Below are 17,132 nucleotides of genomic sequence, written 5' to 3' on the forward strand. Positions count from 1 at the left end.
TGCATGAAAAACATTTTCTAATGAAATTATCATTTATAATTTGTTTGCAGGAAGCTCAACGGAAGACAGCCTGGTGTACATCAGGCGGTCTTTAAAGTCGGAGGAAATGGACCATTTGGAAGGAACACATTTTGATTTTTCATTTCCTCATGTATTTATCACACTTGGAGCTTCTGTAAGTAATATTGCTTTAACATTTTAACTACACAGTTTTATTTGACGAGCTTGAACTATTTTAAATATCGAAACAGGAAAATTTCAAGAAATGCGATGCAGACAACAAAAAGTTTAAATTTAGAATGATAAAATATTAATGATTTGAAATTTAATCTTTGTCAAAACATCTTTTCTCTCATGTCTTTTCTTCAAATTTGTAATTTAACAAATTGTATTTTTGCAACTGAAAGTCCTGAAAATTGATAAACTTTCCAGAAATATTTTTGGCAAAATAATGGAAATCCTTGCAGTAGTTTAAATGGAGAATTTTACTTATTCTTAAAATGTACAGATTTTATTTATTGAAATTCATAATTTAGGAGAAAAACAAAATTTTATTTTAAAATTTAATGACAAGAAACTATGATCCATATAAAAGTTAAGTTATAATTATTTGTTAACATTTTTTGAATTTTAAACATTTCAAGTTCTGATTTCTAGGAACAAAGAAGATTAGCAATAATAATCATAAATGGACGAAATAATAATAAATGAATAAAAAATTTAATGGTCATCCACAAATTACGTAATATGGTTTTTGACCCCCCCCCCGCGCTTATGTCAGACATAGTGAAATTTGCTTCGACCTTAAAAAAATGTTACTAAGATTTGGTAAGCTTACAAAATAAAATGTGTTAATAATAATAACAAGTGTTTAGTTTTACAGACGTACAATTTTATCATTTTATTAGAACCTAAAATGTTTCATGGCCCGGTACTTTATTTTCAAAGAAAATTTTTCAGCTTCCTGACCTAACGTTTGAAAAATATAAAAAATAAAATGTTTGTTAAACTATTAGTTTAGTCTTTAAATAATTAAAGTTTCTTTTTATTTATCACTGGCTGTAAAGTTATTCCTTTGGTTGAGAATTCAACAGTTTTGTAGAAAATGCTTATTTTCGGCTCCAGCAGAATTAAAAAATTTGGCAGGGACTTGACTTTTCGAATGAAAGTTGAACTACTTTGTTGAAAATAAATTGGTTGATAATGTAACTATTTTGTTGATATTTCTGTTTTTCTTGATTTTGTAAATTAAAAATTAATTATTTTAATGAAAATTCAAGTATTCCATATAGGGTTAATAGTTTTATTAATCTGCTTTATTTAAAAAATTCAACTGCTTAGTAGAAAATTTGTGGAATTTGTTGAAAATACAACTATTTTGTTAAAACTGTATGTATTTTGTTGAAAATTCATCTTTTTGGTTCAAAAATTATGTATTTTGTTGAGAATTCGTCTTTTTTAGTATCCAATTAAATGTCTTGGTTGATAATTAAATTATTTGTTTGAAAATTTAACTGTCTTGTAGAATACTCCCTTTTTCGCAAGAAAAATGTAACATTTTGGATGAATTTAGTTATTTTATGACTAAAAAAACTTTCTTAATTGAAAATGTAACTCTTGTTGAAAATTCGTCCTTTTGCGTTGAAAATTTATCTCTTTTGGTAGAAAATCAATTTTTTGTTGCAAATGCACCTGTTTGGTTGAAATTTGGAATACTTTGTTAAAAATTCGTATTTTGGTTTAGAATCAATTTTTTAACTGAAAATTTAACAATATTTTTTAATATTCAACTTTTTGGTTAAAGATTACCTTTCTTGTCGAAAATTCCAATGTGTCGTAGAAAGATCATGTTTCTAACTGGAAAATTCAACTGTTTTGTAGAAAATTCATTTTTTTAAATTGAAACTTCATTCTTTTAATGAAAATTTAAGTATTAAATTTTTAGTTAAAAATTGATCTTATTTAGTTTAAAAAATTCAACTATTTCCTAGAAAGTTTATGAGATTCGTTGGTTTGAGAAAAAATAAACTTTTTTATAGAATACTCATATTTTTGTTTGACAATTTAACATTTTGGATGAATTTTTTGTTGTTTAATAACAAAAAAATCTTTCTCAACTGAAACTTCAACTCTTGTTGAATTCATGTTTCTTATTTGCAAATTCATCTTTTATGGTAAAAATTTCACCTTTTTTGTTTAAAAATACAACTGTAGGTTTGAAAGTGGATCTATTTCGATTGAGGATTCAACTATTTGGTTGAAAATTCATATTTTTTGTTCAATTGAAGTCTTTTTTATTTAAAATTAAAATCTTTTCGTGGATAAACTATGTAACCATTACATTTTTTGTTTGTTTTGAGAATTCTTTTTGGATGACCCCTAAATAAACGGACAAAAAAATACGGACTCTCACAGAGGGGAATAGGTGGTTTAAAATTTTATAACAAAATCTTACGTAATTTATGCATGGACCCTTACGAATTAATAAATTTAAATTTAAATGGATTAATAAACTATTAATGTTTACATTTTTTATCTGTAAAAATGAGCTTGTGAAAATGTTACAGCATGAATATTCTTAATTTTTATTTATTTAAATGAATGATAATAAAAATTATCAAACTTTTTAAAATAGGGTGATTTGGCTAAGAAGAAAATCTATCCAACACTCTGGTGGTTATTCAGAGACAATTTGCTTCCAAAAACAACAATATTCTTCGGCTATGCTAGAAGTAAGCTGACAGTCGCAGAATTGCGAGAAAAATATCAAAAGTATATGAAATTAAAGCCTGGCGAGGAGGAAAGATACGAAGAATTTTGGAAACTTAATCATTACGTGGCTGGTTCCTACGATACCCGAAAAGATTTCGAATTACTTAATCAAGAACTCGAGAGGCATGAGAATGGAAAAAATGCACACAGATTATTCTACTTGGCTTTGCCTCCTTCTATCTTCGAACCTGTCACAGTTCACATCAAGAACAATTGCATGGGAAAAAAGTAAGTCTTTTTGAAATTACTAGAAAAAGCTACACGTATACTACAAACGAGATTATTTTTTTTTTTGTGTCGCACAATTTCTAACTTAATATTGTTAAGAATTTTTTATTTCGTATCTTCTATTATCTAAATTAATAAAAATAAAAAGCAAGGATAATATTTTTGATAATTGATGAAAACTTATGTCTTAACTTCTGATAATTTTTATTAACAATGTCGATTTTAACTGAAAAAATGTAACAACCTTTTTTTAAGATTGCAAACCTTTGTTTGAACTTAATTTTGTTCATTTCAAATAATCGATTTCCGGTAAAAAATGTTAACGTGATCTAGAATCGTTCAAAAAACTTTAATCTTTTAAATAAAATTATTTTTTATTCAAAGTTCCGATTTCCGGTATAAAACGTGAAAAAATGCAACCACGTTAAATTAAATTGCAAACGCTTTGCATTTCTCACATTTCAAGTAAACATATTTCATTATCATTAAAATAGATTAGTTTTTTACCAAATAGTTGAATTTTCAACCAGATAAATGATTTTCCAACCAAAAAGATTAGTTTGCTACCAAAAAATACAAATTTTAAACAAAATAGTTCAATTTTCAACTAAATAGATCTATTTTCAACGAATATGAATAATATTTTAAATAAAAAAGACCAATTTAAACAAAATTGTTCAATTATCAACTAAAATGATGAATCTTAAAAGAAAATTTGAACAAAGTAATTCAACTTTCAACCAAGTAGTGGAATAAAAAAAATTCTAAACGTAAAATGTAATAATTGATATTTTACAAAATATTGAATTTTAAACAAAAAACAGTTGAATTGAACAAAAAAAAAACGAATTTTCAACCAAGAAGATTAATTTTTTGCTAAAAATGACGAATTTTGTACTAAAATAATGAATCTTCAACCAAAAAATGACTTTTAACAAAGTAGTTAACATTTAACCAATTAGTTAAATGTTCAGTGAGAAAAAAATTAATTTTTAACCAAACAGTGACATTTTTAATAACTAAAATTAAATATCTACTAAGAAGATTAATTATCTGCCAAAAATATTAATTTTCAATTAAATATTTAAATTTTTCAACCAAAGAGATGAATTTTCAACTAAAATGACGAATCATAATCCAAAAAATGACTTTTAAACAAAGCAGTTAACTTTTAACCAAGACATTTGAGTTTTCAACCAGATCAAATTAATTATCAACCAAGCAGTTGCATTTTTAATAAAAAAAAGATTCAAGATTCACAAAGAATAATAACTTTCTAACAAAAAATACGAATTTTCTATTAAACAGTTGAATTTTTAACCCGAAAATATGAATGATGAACAAAATAGTTAAGTTTCAATCACATAATTAAATTTTCTACAAAAAAAGACGAATTTTCCACCAAAAAGTCGACTTTTTACCCAAAAATATTAATTTTAAACAAAAAAATCCATTTCCAATCTAATAGTTGAATTTTCATGTGAACAAAGCTAACGTAGACTAAAATTGTTTAAACATTTTATATCTTCTTTGAAATTCAATGATCTTATATTCAAATGACCAATTTACAGTATAAAAGGCCAATAAAACCCAAAACTTTACAAACGTGGTGAATTTAATGACTGAATAATAATATGAAAAATCTTACATTTTGTTTATGAAAAATATTAACTTGCGACAAAAAAACACTAACACGACATAACCAAAAATTTTTCCAAATTTTAAATCGTGTTTTGCATTTAAAAAAATAATAGATTTTCGTTGAAAAATGTCAACATAACCTGAAATGGTTTAAAAACTGTAATCTTATTTAAAATTCATATCAATATTTCGGATTAAAACAGTTAGATTTAGCTACACTTGTTAAAAAGTTGTAAATCTTCTTTGAAATCTAACTCTTTTGATTAAAAATGCTAATTTCTGAGAAAAGTCTTTAACAAACCCCAAATCTGTTAAAATATTCAGATTATTTTTCAAATTATAATGATTTTGGTTTGAAAATACCGACTTTCTCTGTGAGGCGACAGGGTAATCTAAAAGTTTTCAAAAATTAAGAATCTTCGTTTGAAGTCTCAATGATTTTTTATAAAAATTTCGATTTCCAACGGAAAGCACTACCACAATCTGAAATTGTTCAGCCTTGTGAATTTTATTATTTTAAACAAAAATCATTGGGTGTAAAGTTGAATATGTTTAGTTAAAATTCCAATTTTAAAGTAAAATACACCACCATAACCTAATGATGTTAAAAAATTGTAAATATTCTTCGAAATCTAGTTGCTTTTTATTAAAAGTAATATAATAATTTTGGTTTTAAAATACCAATTTTTTATATAAAACACTAACGTTGCCTAAAATTGCTAAAAAATTAGGAACCTTTAATATCTAATGATTTTTGTTTAAAAATGAAAATTTGTTAATCTTGGAAATCTAATAATTTTTTATTAGAAATCCCCATTTACATTGTAAAAATCGAACACAGCCTCAAAGTATTCGAAATTGAGAATCTTTATGACGATTTTTGTTTAAAATTACTAATTTTCAACGAGAAAAACGAACACAAATCCAAATTTTTAAGGCTTCTTCGAAACTAATGATTTGATATTACATTTTTTTTAATACTAATTTCCAGCGAAAACGTCAACATAAAACATGTATAAAATTATTTTCACCCATTTTTTAGATAATTTGAAAGTTTAATTTAACCGTACGAGAGTATTAAAAACCACAAATTTTTCTCAATTCGCATAGTGTTTTCTTGGTTTTCCTTATTAAAAGGGATTATTTGTAGACTTAATTTTTTAAATTAAACATTTAAAATGTACAAAAACTTCAAGTAATGAAAGGCCAATCCTGTTTTCAACAGCAATGATTGCCAGATTTTCGAAACATATTGTTACATCACTTTTTTTATTTAGGATTTAATGGATAAGTACCGAAATATGCAGTTATTTTATAAAATTAATTCTATATTGTAGAGGATGGACTAGAATAATTATAGAAAAGCCTTTTGGAAGGGATGCAGTCACATCTCAACAACTTTCCGATCACCTTGCCTCTCTTTTTAAAGAAGAGCAAATATATCGCATCGATCATTATCTTGGAAAGGAGATGGTGCAAAATTTAATGACACTGAGATTTGGAAATAAAATCTTTAGTCCAACATGGAATAGAGATAATATTGCTTCGGTGCAGATTACGTTTAAAGAACCATTCGGAACTCAAGGAAGAGGTGGATATTTCGATGAATTTGGAATTATTAGGGACGTGATGCAGAATCATCTTTTGCAAATATTGTCTTTGTTTGCAATGGAGAAACCAGCTTCATGTCATCCCGACGATATTAGGTATTTAAATTATAATTAAAATTATTCCTTAAACTATAAAACTTTATTTTGTTTCGCGCAATTTTTCAATTTATATTAAAACCAAACTTTTTTTATTTCATAGTATATATTACCTAAAATAATAGAAAATATATGCAATGACAACATTTTTAATAATTGCTGGAAATTCATATCTTAACTTCAGAATTAATATATACTATTTTTGAATAGATAATCAAAGAGTTGCATGTTTGCTCAAAAATACCATTTTTTGAGAGAAAAACACTAACGTAACAAAAATTTTCGAAAAAAATTTACTTTTTCCATTTTTTCGTTATGTATTGAAATATTTATTTATTAAATTCTAATGTAAAATTATGTTAAAATGATCAAAACGCAATTTTTAATTTTAATCATTTTTCAATAGTTTCATTTTCAAAGGATAGACATTAAACTGTTGAAAATTGAAAGTTGAATTTACAACTAAAAAATTAAATGTCTAATTTTGTTCCATTTAAAACTTTCTTCTATTTTTAATTGTTAAAAATTCAATTTTTTCTGACGAAAAATAGGAATATAATCCAAAATTGTATAAAGACGCAAATGTAACATAACATTATTCAAAAATTGTAAATCTTCTTTGAAATTGTTCAAGTCTGTTAATTTTATTGTTCGAAAGAAGGACAATTGGATTTAGTTCTAATTCCTAAATTTGTTAAAAATGGTAACTATTATACTTTTAAATCTAATTCTTTTTTAATATAAATAATTATCGACGAAAAACATAAAAATAATGTAAGAATTAATTGTTCCAAAGTGTAAGTCGTCTTTGAAATTTAATGTTTTTTGTTTAAAATAACAGATTTCATATGAAAAACGTTAACGTTACCTTACATTTTTTGTGAAATTCAATTTATATTGAAAATCAGTAACTTAATCTGAATTTCACAAAAATAAAAAAAATTGAAATCTAATTGTTTTTTTTTACAAAAAAATGTCGACTTCTAGTGTAAAACGCCAACATGAGCAACAATTGTTAAATATTGTAAATCTTATTTGAAATTTAATTTTAAAAAAATTAAAAATACGAATTTCAAATGAAAAACATTAGCATAATAAAAATGGTTGAAATATTCTAAATCTTGTTAAAATTGTAATGATTTTTGTTTGAAAATGCCAATTTTTCATGTATAACGCTAGGGTAACCTAAAATTTATAAAAAATGATAAACCTTTAAAACCTAATTACTTTTGTTTAAAAATGTGTAACTAAAACAACCTAAAATATTTAGAAATTTTATATCTTTGAAATTTTAGAATAAAGTTCTTTTTTGAAAACAATAATGCCAATAATTGATTATATAATTTAAAGTTTTAATTTAACCGTGCAAGATTTAAAAAAAAATACGAAGTTTTTTTAATTCACATCAGGTTTCCTAATATTTTTTTTTGTTAAAAGGGATTATTTGTAGATTTCATTTACAAAAATAAAAATTTAAGATATAAAATCAACTTCAAGTAATAAAAATCTAATCAGTTTTTCAACAACAATGATTGGGAGATTTTCGTTTTATTTTGTTACACCGCTAATTTGTAACTAATTTGCAATTTTAATGGTATACCCATTCTAAAAATTAATTATTTACAATTAAGACAGAAAAGATTATATGCCTAAAAAGGTATTAGGGTGGCTTCTAAAATCTAAGAAAAAAATCGCTGTTTTCTAAGTATTAAAAATTGCACTGCAAGTCAAAAAATAAGTTTAATTGTGAAAAGAGCTTTAGAATAATTACCATTTTTACATTGCACAATCAATTATAAAGTACTCTTCAAAATTAAATTAGAATTGAAATGTTTAGAAATAAACTAATTTCTGTTACAACTGATTTTTTTTCTAATTGAACAAACTTAAAGCGTAAAAGCTAGAATTTTACAGTTCTAAAATTTCACAGTATTAAATAAAACCTATAAAGCTAAAAAGTTTGCAATTTTATGCTGTCAAACTTTCATAATTCTAAAAATAAGAATTAATAAGTACAGGTTTAATGTTTTTAACGTTCCTAATTAAACAATTAAAAATGAAGAAACTCACATTTTAAAATTCATGATTGCAAAATTGAACAGTTAAAAATTTGAGGTCTTAAAAAATTAAATCGTCGTAGAATTAAACTTCATAACTGCATAATTAAACATCTTTAAGGTTCCTAAGTTGCTATCAAAATTCTAAAATTTGAAATTGGAATCTAATGAATTTAAAAAAAGATTATTTTATCTTAATTTTATATTTCATATTCATTAGTTGAATAGATTTTTTTTAATTAATAAGATTTATCAAAACATTGAAAAATGCAAAACTTCGTGATAAACTAGACAATATATTTTTTTTAATTCAATTTTTTACATTTTAATTGTAAAATTAAAAATTAAAAATAGAACCATTGAAATTCCAGCGTTAAAAACTGAAAATTCAGGGCTCTGATAAACCATTCCCAATTCAAAAAAAAAGTGAACTTCCCATTTTTTGAACTTCCAATTTCAAAAAGTTCAAATTTACAAGTTAAGTTCGTTGAAATTTGAATAACTTATATTTGTAATATGTATTTAAAATTTGTTAATTTTAAGCGTTTAATCATAAAGTTTTTAATCATAAATAATTTTATTTGGAACGTTAGTAATTAGAAAGTATCGAAACGTTCAAAATCAAACATTTTTCAAAAGTGACTAAAAAAATACCATATTTATTTCAGATAGTTGTGACAAAAATCAAATCCCTGGAAAAAATAGTTTTCAATTATTTCGAACATTGAAATGATATTATCAGTCATGTCTTATAAAAAAAAACATTTTTTTATGAAAAAAGTTTAAAACTTACGAAGAAAAATTATTTTAATAATAGTTTTGGCAATTTAAGTTTTTTAAAAATAATTCATCACTTATTTTTCTCAGGAAAAACTTTTTGATAATAAGCAAAAATAGTCTTCAAATATAGTTGCTTATTTTTAAATATTTTCTTTAAGATTTTGAAAAGTTTTCAGGAATAGAAATAACTTCTTTCAAAATTGAAAATAGTAGATTTTTAAAGAATGTTTTTTTTAGTTTTACTATTTTATCTTTTAACACGTTTTTTATTTCAAATTACACCATCAGCAATATTATTTTGATGCTTAAAATCATCGAAAAACTTTTTTTTCAGAGATACGATTTTTGGCAGAATTACCTTCGGCTAAACTAGAAAAATATCCCCATTTAATTACATTTCAAAATTGAACTACTTTAAATTTGAAGTTGAAGAATTGAATTGTGAATTTGAAACCGAAGTGATTCAGCGAGTTTTTCCACAAAAATTGAGAAAAATCCCCGTGCAGAAAAAAAACGCTTTGTCATTTTCCAGTTCAGTTCCCACCCTCAGAATTTCTTTAAATTGTTAATTTTAAAAATGCGTTGTATTTGCTTGAGTGTTTTATTAAAAAAAAAAAACGATTTCTTTTTTTTTTAGGAATGAAAAAGTTAAGGTTTTGAAATGCATAACTCCAGTCGATGTTGATGACGTTGTGCTTGGTCAATATGTGGGTAATCCTGAAGCTGTGGATCCAGACGAAAGGTTGGGATATTTGCAGGACACCACTGTTCCTGAAAATTCTAATACTCCAACTTATGCTCTCGCAGTGCTGAGGATTAACAACGAAAGATGGGATGGGGTTCCCTTTATTTTACGGTGTGGAAAAGGTATGATTTTTATTTGTTATTTTTAATTATGAGATTTTATTTTATCTCATATTTTCGTTTAATTTAGAAGCGCTTTTAATTAATGAATAAGTTGTGCATTTTATTTAGAATTAGTTCAAACTTACTCCGAAGGAATATTTGTATCAAGCATTTTCTTATATCAGAATATTAATAACTTTATTTCTTTAAAAATACAGAGGATATAATTCTCGTTGACTAAATCTTGTTTACAAAGCAAAAATAAGCTTTGAAGTTGAAACTATTTTTTAATATTCATTCGAACTTGAAGGATTCTGAGTCTGAGTTTAAAATATTTCTTTTTAAACAGTTAAACTTGTCAACTTGGATTATTTTCAAAATGTGATAAGTTCGTAATTTACATTAATTTTGAACTTCAAGAACATTCATTTTCAACATTTTAAACTTGAAATTATTCAGTAATTAAGGCTTTAAATTTCAGGGTGCATATTTTAAATATAAAATTATTCATTTTTTAATAATTCAGACTTCACAGTCAAAAATAAATTAATTTTTTAAGATAACATTAATATAGATACAATATTGAATTAAATATGAAAAATTTTTAAGTCCTAAGGTTAGTCGAAATATATTGAATTTTCAACAACGTAATTGAATTTTAAAGCAAAAGATACAAATTAATTGTCAACCAAAAAGATCAATTTACAACGAAATAGTTGAGAAATTTCAAGCAAAAGAGACGAATTTTCAAGAAAAAATGTTGATTTTGAACCAAGATGTATTTTCAAACAAAAAAGATGACTTCCATCGTAAAAGATGAATTTTCAATCCATAAGGACGAATTTTCTATTAAAAAAATCAGTTTTCAACAAGATAGTTTGAATTTGTGACCAAAAAATCTGACGGTGGAACAAAATAATTGACTTTTCAACCAAATGATCGAATTTTCAAATAAAAGAGATTAAATATTAACCAAAATAATACAATTTTCAACCAAATAGTTGAATTTTCAAGCCAAAAAGACGATTTTTAATATACAGTTAAATTATCAACCTGAAAAATTTAATTTTTAACGTAAAAGATAACTTGCAACTAAATTGATCATTTTCAAAGAAAAGAGATGCATTTTTAAGAAAAAAAGTTTATTTTTATACAAGAAAGATCCATGAGGACGAATCGTCTATCCAGAAAGACGAATATTCAATAAAACATTTGAATTTTTGACCAAAAAATATGACTTTTGGTTAAAATAATTGAATTTTCAAACAAATGGTCGAATTAAAAAAAAAAGAGATTAAACCTGAACCAAAAAGACTTGCATTTGCAACTAAATAGTTGAATTTTCAAGTAAAAAGGATGACTTTTTTAGCAGGCGGTTAAATTTTTAATCTGAAAAGATGAATTTCCAACTTCATAATTTAGTTTAAAAAAAATTAATTTTTAACCAAATAGTTATATTCACAAGCAGATAGTTGGATTTGCAATAAAAAAAAGACAATTTTTCAACAAAATAGACGAATTCTTAACTAATTAGTTACATTTTCAAGCAAAAAACAACAAATATTTTAGAAGCTATTTGAATTTTCAACAAGAAAGATGGCTTTAAAAAAAATAGTCGAATTTTTAAGAAAATAATTTAATTTTCAACCAGATAGTCGAATTTTCAACCAAATAGTTGAACTTTCTTTTAATATATTAATTTTAAGCAGAATTGTTGATCATTTAACCAAATTTAACAAATATAAGCAAGAAGAAAGTTAAATTTGCAACAAAAAACTTCATTTTCGACCAAGAACGATAGCGTTTTACCCAGAAAAATATTAGTTTTCTACCATAAAAAAAAAGAATTTGCAATCCAAACGAATGAAATTTCTATCCAAGAAAGCAAATGTTCAACAAAATTTAAATTTTAACCAAAAAAGATGACTTGAATAAACTAGGTGAATTTTCACAAGAATAATTAATCTTTCAATCACGAACTTCTAACCAAAAAGAATAATTTTTCAACAATAAAAGTTTAATTTTCTTATTGGTTTCTATTAATTCAGTTCGCATGTAAGCGAAGAAATGAGAAAAAGGGGAGAATAGGGGAAAGAGTGTAAAGTCTGTAATTGAGTTTGAAATGAATCGATTTTAAAAGTTTTCAGCTTAAAAATATCCAAACGTTAAGGTTTGCAAATTAAAAAAATTAAAACCTTTTGTACGGATTCACGAAATAAAAAATTGTTTAACTTCAAACGCTATTAATTAGAGATTTTCCAAGCATTAGGCTTCAATAAAAAAATATTCCATTTTTAATGTTCTCTATTAAAATGGTACAATTTTTTCTAGGTTTGAATTTCAATTTTGTAAGTTACATTGTAATTGAAATTCAAACTAAGTATTGAAACTAAGTATAGTTGCGATTTCTCAAGAAAGTTGACAAAAAAGTCACACGATCCAAGCCCTGCATAAATTAAAAACAAAATTTATTTCCATAATTTATAAATTAGTACTATACAATATAATTAATTTAATTGTCAGCACTGAACGAGCGGAAAGCGGAAGTCAGGGTCCAGTACCAAGACGTGCCAGGCGACATCTTCGACGGAAAAGCAAAGCGAAACGAGCTTGTTATCCGTGTTCAACCAGGCGAGGCTCTCTACATAAAAATGATGACAAAATCACCAGGCATCACCTTCGACATGGAAGAAACAGAGCTGGACTTGACTTACGGCAATAGATACAAGGTCAAACGTTTATTCTTTACATATCTTTTATCATTTTCCTCTTCTTTCTCCTATAAGGGAACATCCATTAATTACGTAAAGATGCTTTTTTTTAATTTTAGCACCCCCTCTCCCGCTTTCCAATAGTTTTATATTTTATTTACTCAATATATCAAAAATATATTAATTATTTTAACCGTAAACAAGATTTCAAGGGATTTCATGAGATCTCAAGAAATTTTAAGGATTTCGAGAAATTTTGAAATATTTAATGGTATTTCGAAAATTTTGAGAGACTTACTATTTCATCAGTCAATTACTAAAAAAAATTTAACTGATTAAAATGAAGAGACAAGAATTTCCGAATATTATAAAGGATTTAAGAGATTCCATGGAATTTTTATGGATTTAAAAATATTTCTAATAACAATTTGAGCTGCTTGAAAAAAAGCAATCTGAAACAGCGTGTTACATATTGCGACGTTGGCCTTTACGAAAATAAAAAAAAAATTCATTTCGATTAGGACTTGATTAGGACTTCTTCACGAGCAAGATGTGTTTTTTTATTTTTTTTTACAAGGAGTTTCAACAAATTCGGAATTATTTCCACAGTTTTTAAAGATTTCAATGAATTTTACAGATCGCAAGAGATCTGATAAGATTTCGAAAGAGTTCACGAAATTCCAAAATATTTTAATATTTCCAAGAAGTCGTGTAATACCCAAATATTTTCATCAATTTTAAAGGAATCTAAAGAGATTTCAGGAAATTTAAAAATATTTCGAGACCTCTAAGTATTTTAATAGATTTTAACGAATTTTGAGATGTTTAAAGGAGTTTCAACGATTTTATGGGATTTCAAAGAGATTTCGAATATTATTATTGATTTGAAGAAATTTCGAGGATTCTTAATGGCTTTTAAGATATTTGAATAAATTAAAAGTGGTTTCAAGAAATTCGAAACTATTTCCAAGGATTTTAAAATTTCCAATGAATTTAAAAGGTTTTTCAAAGATTTCAAAATATTGCATAAGCTTTCGAAGTATTTCACAAATATTTAAGGATTTTAATCGATTTTTAAAGATTTCCATGGATTTTAAAAGATAAGGAATTTTTTTAATTTCAAGCAATTTCAAAATATTTTAAAGGATACGAAGAGACTTTAGGAGATATAAATGGATTTCGAGGATTTGTAATGGCTCTTAAAAGATTTCAATATAATGTCAGGGATTTCAAGAGATTCGGAAATATTCCCACGGATTTCAAATATTTCAGTAAATTTTAAAGAGATTTTATGATGTTCCTTGAATCTTAATCGATAATAAGGGTTTTTGAAGATTCCAAGCGTTTTCAAGAATGTTTGCAGTTTTTAAAGGGATTTAAAGGATTTTAAGAGATTTCAAAATCATTTAGTGGATATCAAAGTATTTTAAAGGATTGCATACGATGCCAAAGTATTTTCACGAATTTTGAATAATACCAAAGGATTATAATGAGATCTTACAAGATTTGATGGGATTCAAATAAATTTCAAAAGATTTCAAAATATTTGCAAAGATTTTAAAGAATTCTAAGAGAAGAGATATAAAGATTTTTCTAGAATTTTTAATTGCTTTTAAAATATTTCAATATACTGTCAGGGATTTCAAGGGTTTCGAAAATATTCCCACGCATTACAAATATTTCAATAAATTTGAATGAGATTCCAAAGATAACAAAGGACACCGTAAGATTTTGAAATATTTCAAGACTTTTAATCGATTGATAGAAATTTATGGGGTTATATGGATTTTAATTGATTATAAGAAATTTTTGAGATTTCAAGCGATTTTTAACATTTTTTGCAGTTTTTAAAGGGCTTTAAGGGATTTTAAGAGACTTTAAAATAAGTCACTGGATTTCAAAGTATTTAAAAGATGTTCACACGATAACGGAGTATTTTCAAGAATTTTGAAGGATACCAGGGGATTTTAATGAAATTTTAAAGAGATTTAAAAAAATTTTCAAAGATTTAAAAGGATTCTAAGAGACTTTAAGAGATATAAAATGCTTTCGAGGACTTTTAATGGCTTTTAAAAGAGTTAAAAATATTATCTACGGACATTTTACTTGGTTCCATACAGCTTAATCGATTATAAGGGATTTTGAAGATTCCAAGCCAACAAAAACCAACATCTTCGTATATATTTACGTATGAATACTTATGAATAATTTTACAAAAAATATAGAAAGACTTAAGGATAAACAGATAAGTAAGGATTCCTAAGATTGTCTACCCCCCCCCCCCCCCCAGAAGCCTTACATAATTAATGGACGCTCCCCTTAAAAGAATCCTTAACTTTTCGCTTCAGGATCTCAAGCTTCCCGATGCTTATGAAAGACTGATTTTGGATGTCTTCTGTGGATCCCAAATGCACTTCGTTCGAAGTGACGAGCTTTCCGAAGCTTGGAGAATCTTCACTCCACTTCTGCATAGAATCGAGAACGAGAAAATCCGTCCCATATCATACAAGTGAGTTAATTAATCAGTTTAAAAATACTTGGTTCATATAGCTCGTAAACAACAAAGTTTCATTATTTCAGGTATAACAATCTCCCGTACTGAAAATGATATTTTTTTATTGTTTATTGTTTTATAGACACGGCTCCCGTGGACCGAAAGAGGCTGATGAAATGGCGAAGCACAATAATTTTATGTACTACGGTTCGTACAAATGGGTACGTCCTCAACACCACTGAAGAATCATTCTTTTTTTTTCTCTCACTCCCACTTTCTCTCTTTGTACTTAGTACAAATTACGAATGAAAAAAAACGTACAACTGAGACTTTCTACTTAAAACTCTCACAACTGTGATCGCAACATTCCACACTTAAGCTTATCGATTTCGAAATGTTTTCCAACGTTTTGAAGAAACTTACTTACAGTTTCCATTGCAATTTAGATCTCTTGGAAGAGATTTTACAGTTTTTACTGCAAAAGGTTTCTCATCCTTGAAATAATAGAAGTACTTATACTTTCCACGTATGTATTTTTTTGATCTTCGATCAAAGGCTTACACATTTGTAACTGAAATATTTGTACATTTTATAATTTAGTATTGTTTCTAAAGTAATCACACTGTGGCCTTTAATGTTATTGCATCCTTATTTAATCCGATTGTACACAAGAATGGATCGTTGTTACTTTTGTAAAGATTTTTAAAAATATTTAATAAAAGTTTGTTACAACTGAAAACCCGCTTCTGGTAAATCGACATTTATCGGCAAATTTGGACCCAGAATTTCAATTTTTTTCCTTTTTTTAATCAAGGAGGACGAACTTTCTTTAGATGAAAAAATACTTGTTTTTTTACAGATCTTAAGGTCAGAATTAATCTCTGAATTATTCCGAAGCTTTCAAATAAAAAAAAGCACCAGAGATCAATGTCTCGAGATAATTAATTTTTGGAAGATATAACCGACAAAAAGTGGAAGAAACAAATTTTCAATATAAATAAAATACTTTGTGCTTGAAGAAAAAAGTATAAAAAGTCAAAAGTCATTTTATAAATAACAAAATAATAAATAGGCAGTGCTGAAATGTCCAGTGTAATATCTGCTAGAAAAAATATTTTTTCATCAATAACCAAAAGTTGATAAGGGAATAAAATGATAAAAATGTATTCTATAAGCAAGTTTTATAAAATTATTCGATTTTCTGGCATCCAAAAAGACCAGCTTAAGTTTTGTTCGACAGCTCTCACACTCAAGCTATCAGCAATTATGGCAGTTGAGTAGAAAAAGTTAAAAACTGTTTTTACAACTGAAATTAATTACACTATTTTGCGTTTTGTTCATCCGCCGAGTAACTAAGTCTAGATTTCATGATGTTTTTGCAGTAAAAAGCAAATCAAAGCCAGGATTTTTTTTTAAATTAAGAGTGTTTGATTTTACAGCTTAAAACAACTTGATTTTACTATTTAATGTTTAGCTTAAAAGTCTTCTGCTTTTTACTGCAGCTACACCGTTTCTACAAAAGGGTACGCTAGTGATAAAAATTATTAGGCTATGTCTTTTTATTCATTGTTTCTTTCAGTTAATTTTGAAACAACAAAAAACGATCAACATTTTTGTAGGGAGGTTTAAAAACGGATATTTAATAACTTAAAAAATGTATTCGTGCTTCTGAATTCAGTTTTAAGCACACGGGTTTAAAAGAAAACATTAATGCATGAGAATTTAAAAACATTTATCATAAATCATGAGAATTCATCAGAATTCAAAAGAATTTCCGGAAATCGAAAGAATTCAATGAACTCAAAAGAATTCACAAGAATTCAGTGATCTTCAAGGGTGTTGAAAAGAATTAAACTGAATGCAACATGCGTTTAAATGTGAATATTTATTTAAGGGA

General features: G+C 25.8%; 1 protein-coding gene across 3 annotated transcripts in view; it reads left to right on the forward strand.

Annotated features, from left to right (window-relative positions):
- Positions 1 to 15,551, forward strand: part of LOC117176104 (glucose-6-phosphate 1-dehydrogenase) — a 40,981-nt gene extending 25,430 nt beyond the window's left edge. For all 3 annotated transcript variants that reach the window (XM_033366141.1, XM_033366139.1, XM_033366140.1), the window contains 7 exons: positions 51 to 175; positions 2,636 to 3,000; positions 5,979 to 6,347; positions 9,822 to 10,051; positions 12,554 to 12,759; positions 15,090 to 15,250; positions 15,378 to 15,551. In XM_033366141.1, coding sequence (XP_033222032.1) covers positions 51 to 175; positions 2,636 to 3,000; positions 5,979 to 6,347; positions 9,822 to 10,051; positions 12,554 to 12,759; positions 15,090 to 15,250; positions 15,378 to 15,477 — 1,556 coding nt within the window. In that variant the 3' untranslated portion in view covers positions 15,478 to 15,551. The remainder of the gene's footprint in view (positions 1 to 50; positions 176 to 2,635; positions 3,001 to 5,978; positions 6,348 to 9,821; positions 10,052 to 12,553; positions 12,760 to 15,089; positions 15,251 to 15,377) is intronic.
- The last annotated feature ends 1,581 nt before the right edge of the window (positions 15,552 to 17,132 follow it).

The sequence above is a fragment of the Belonocnema kinseyi genome, chromosome 7 (assembly GCF_010883055.1).
Source record: "Belonocnema kinseyi isolate 2016_QV_RU_SX_M_011 chromosome 7, B_treatae_v1, whole genome shotgun sequence".
Lineage (NCBI taxonomy): Eukaryota > Metazoa > Arthropoda > Insecta > Hymenoptera > Cynipidae > Belonocnema > Belonocnema kinseyi.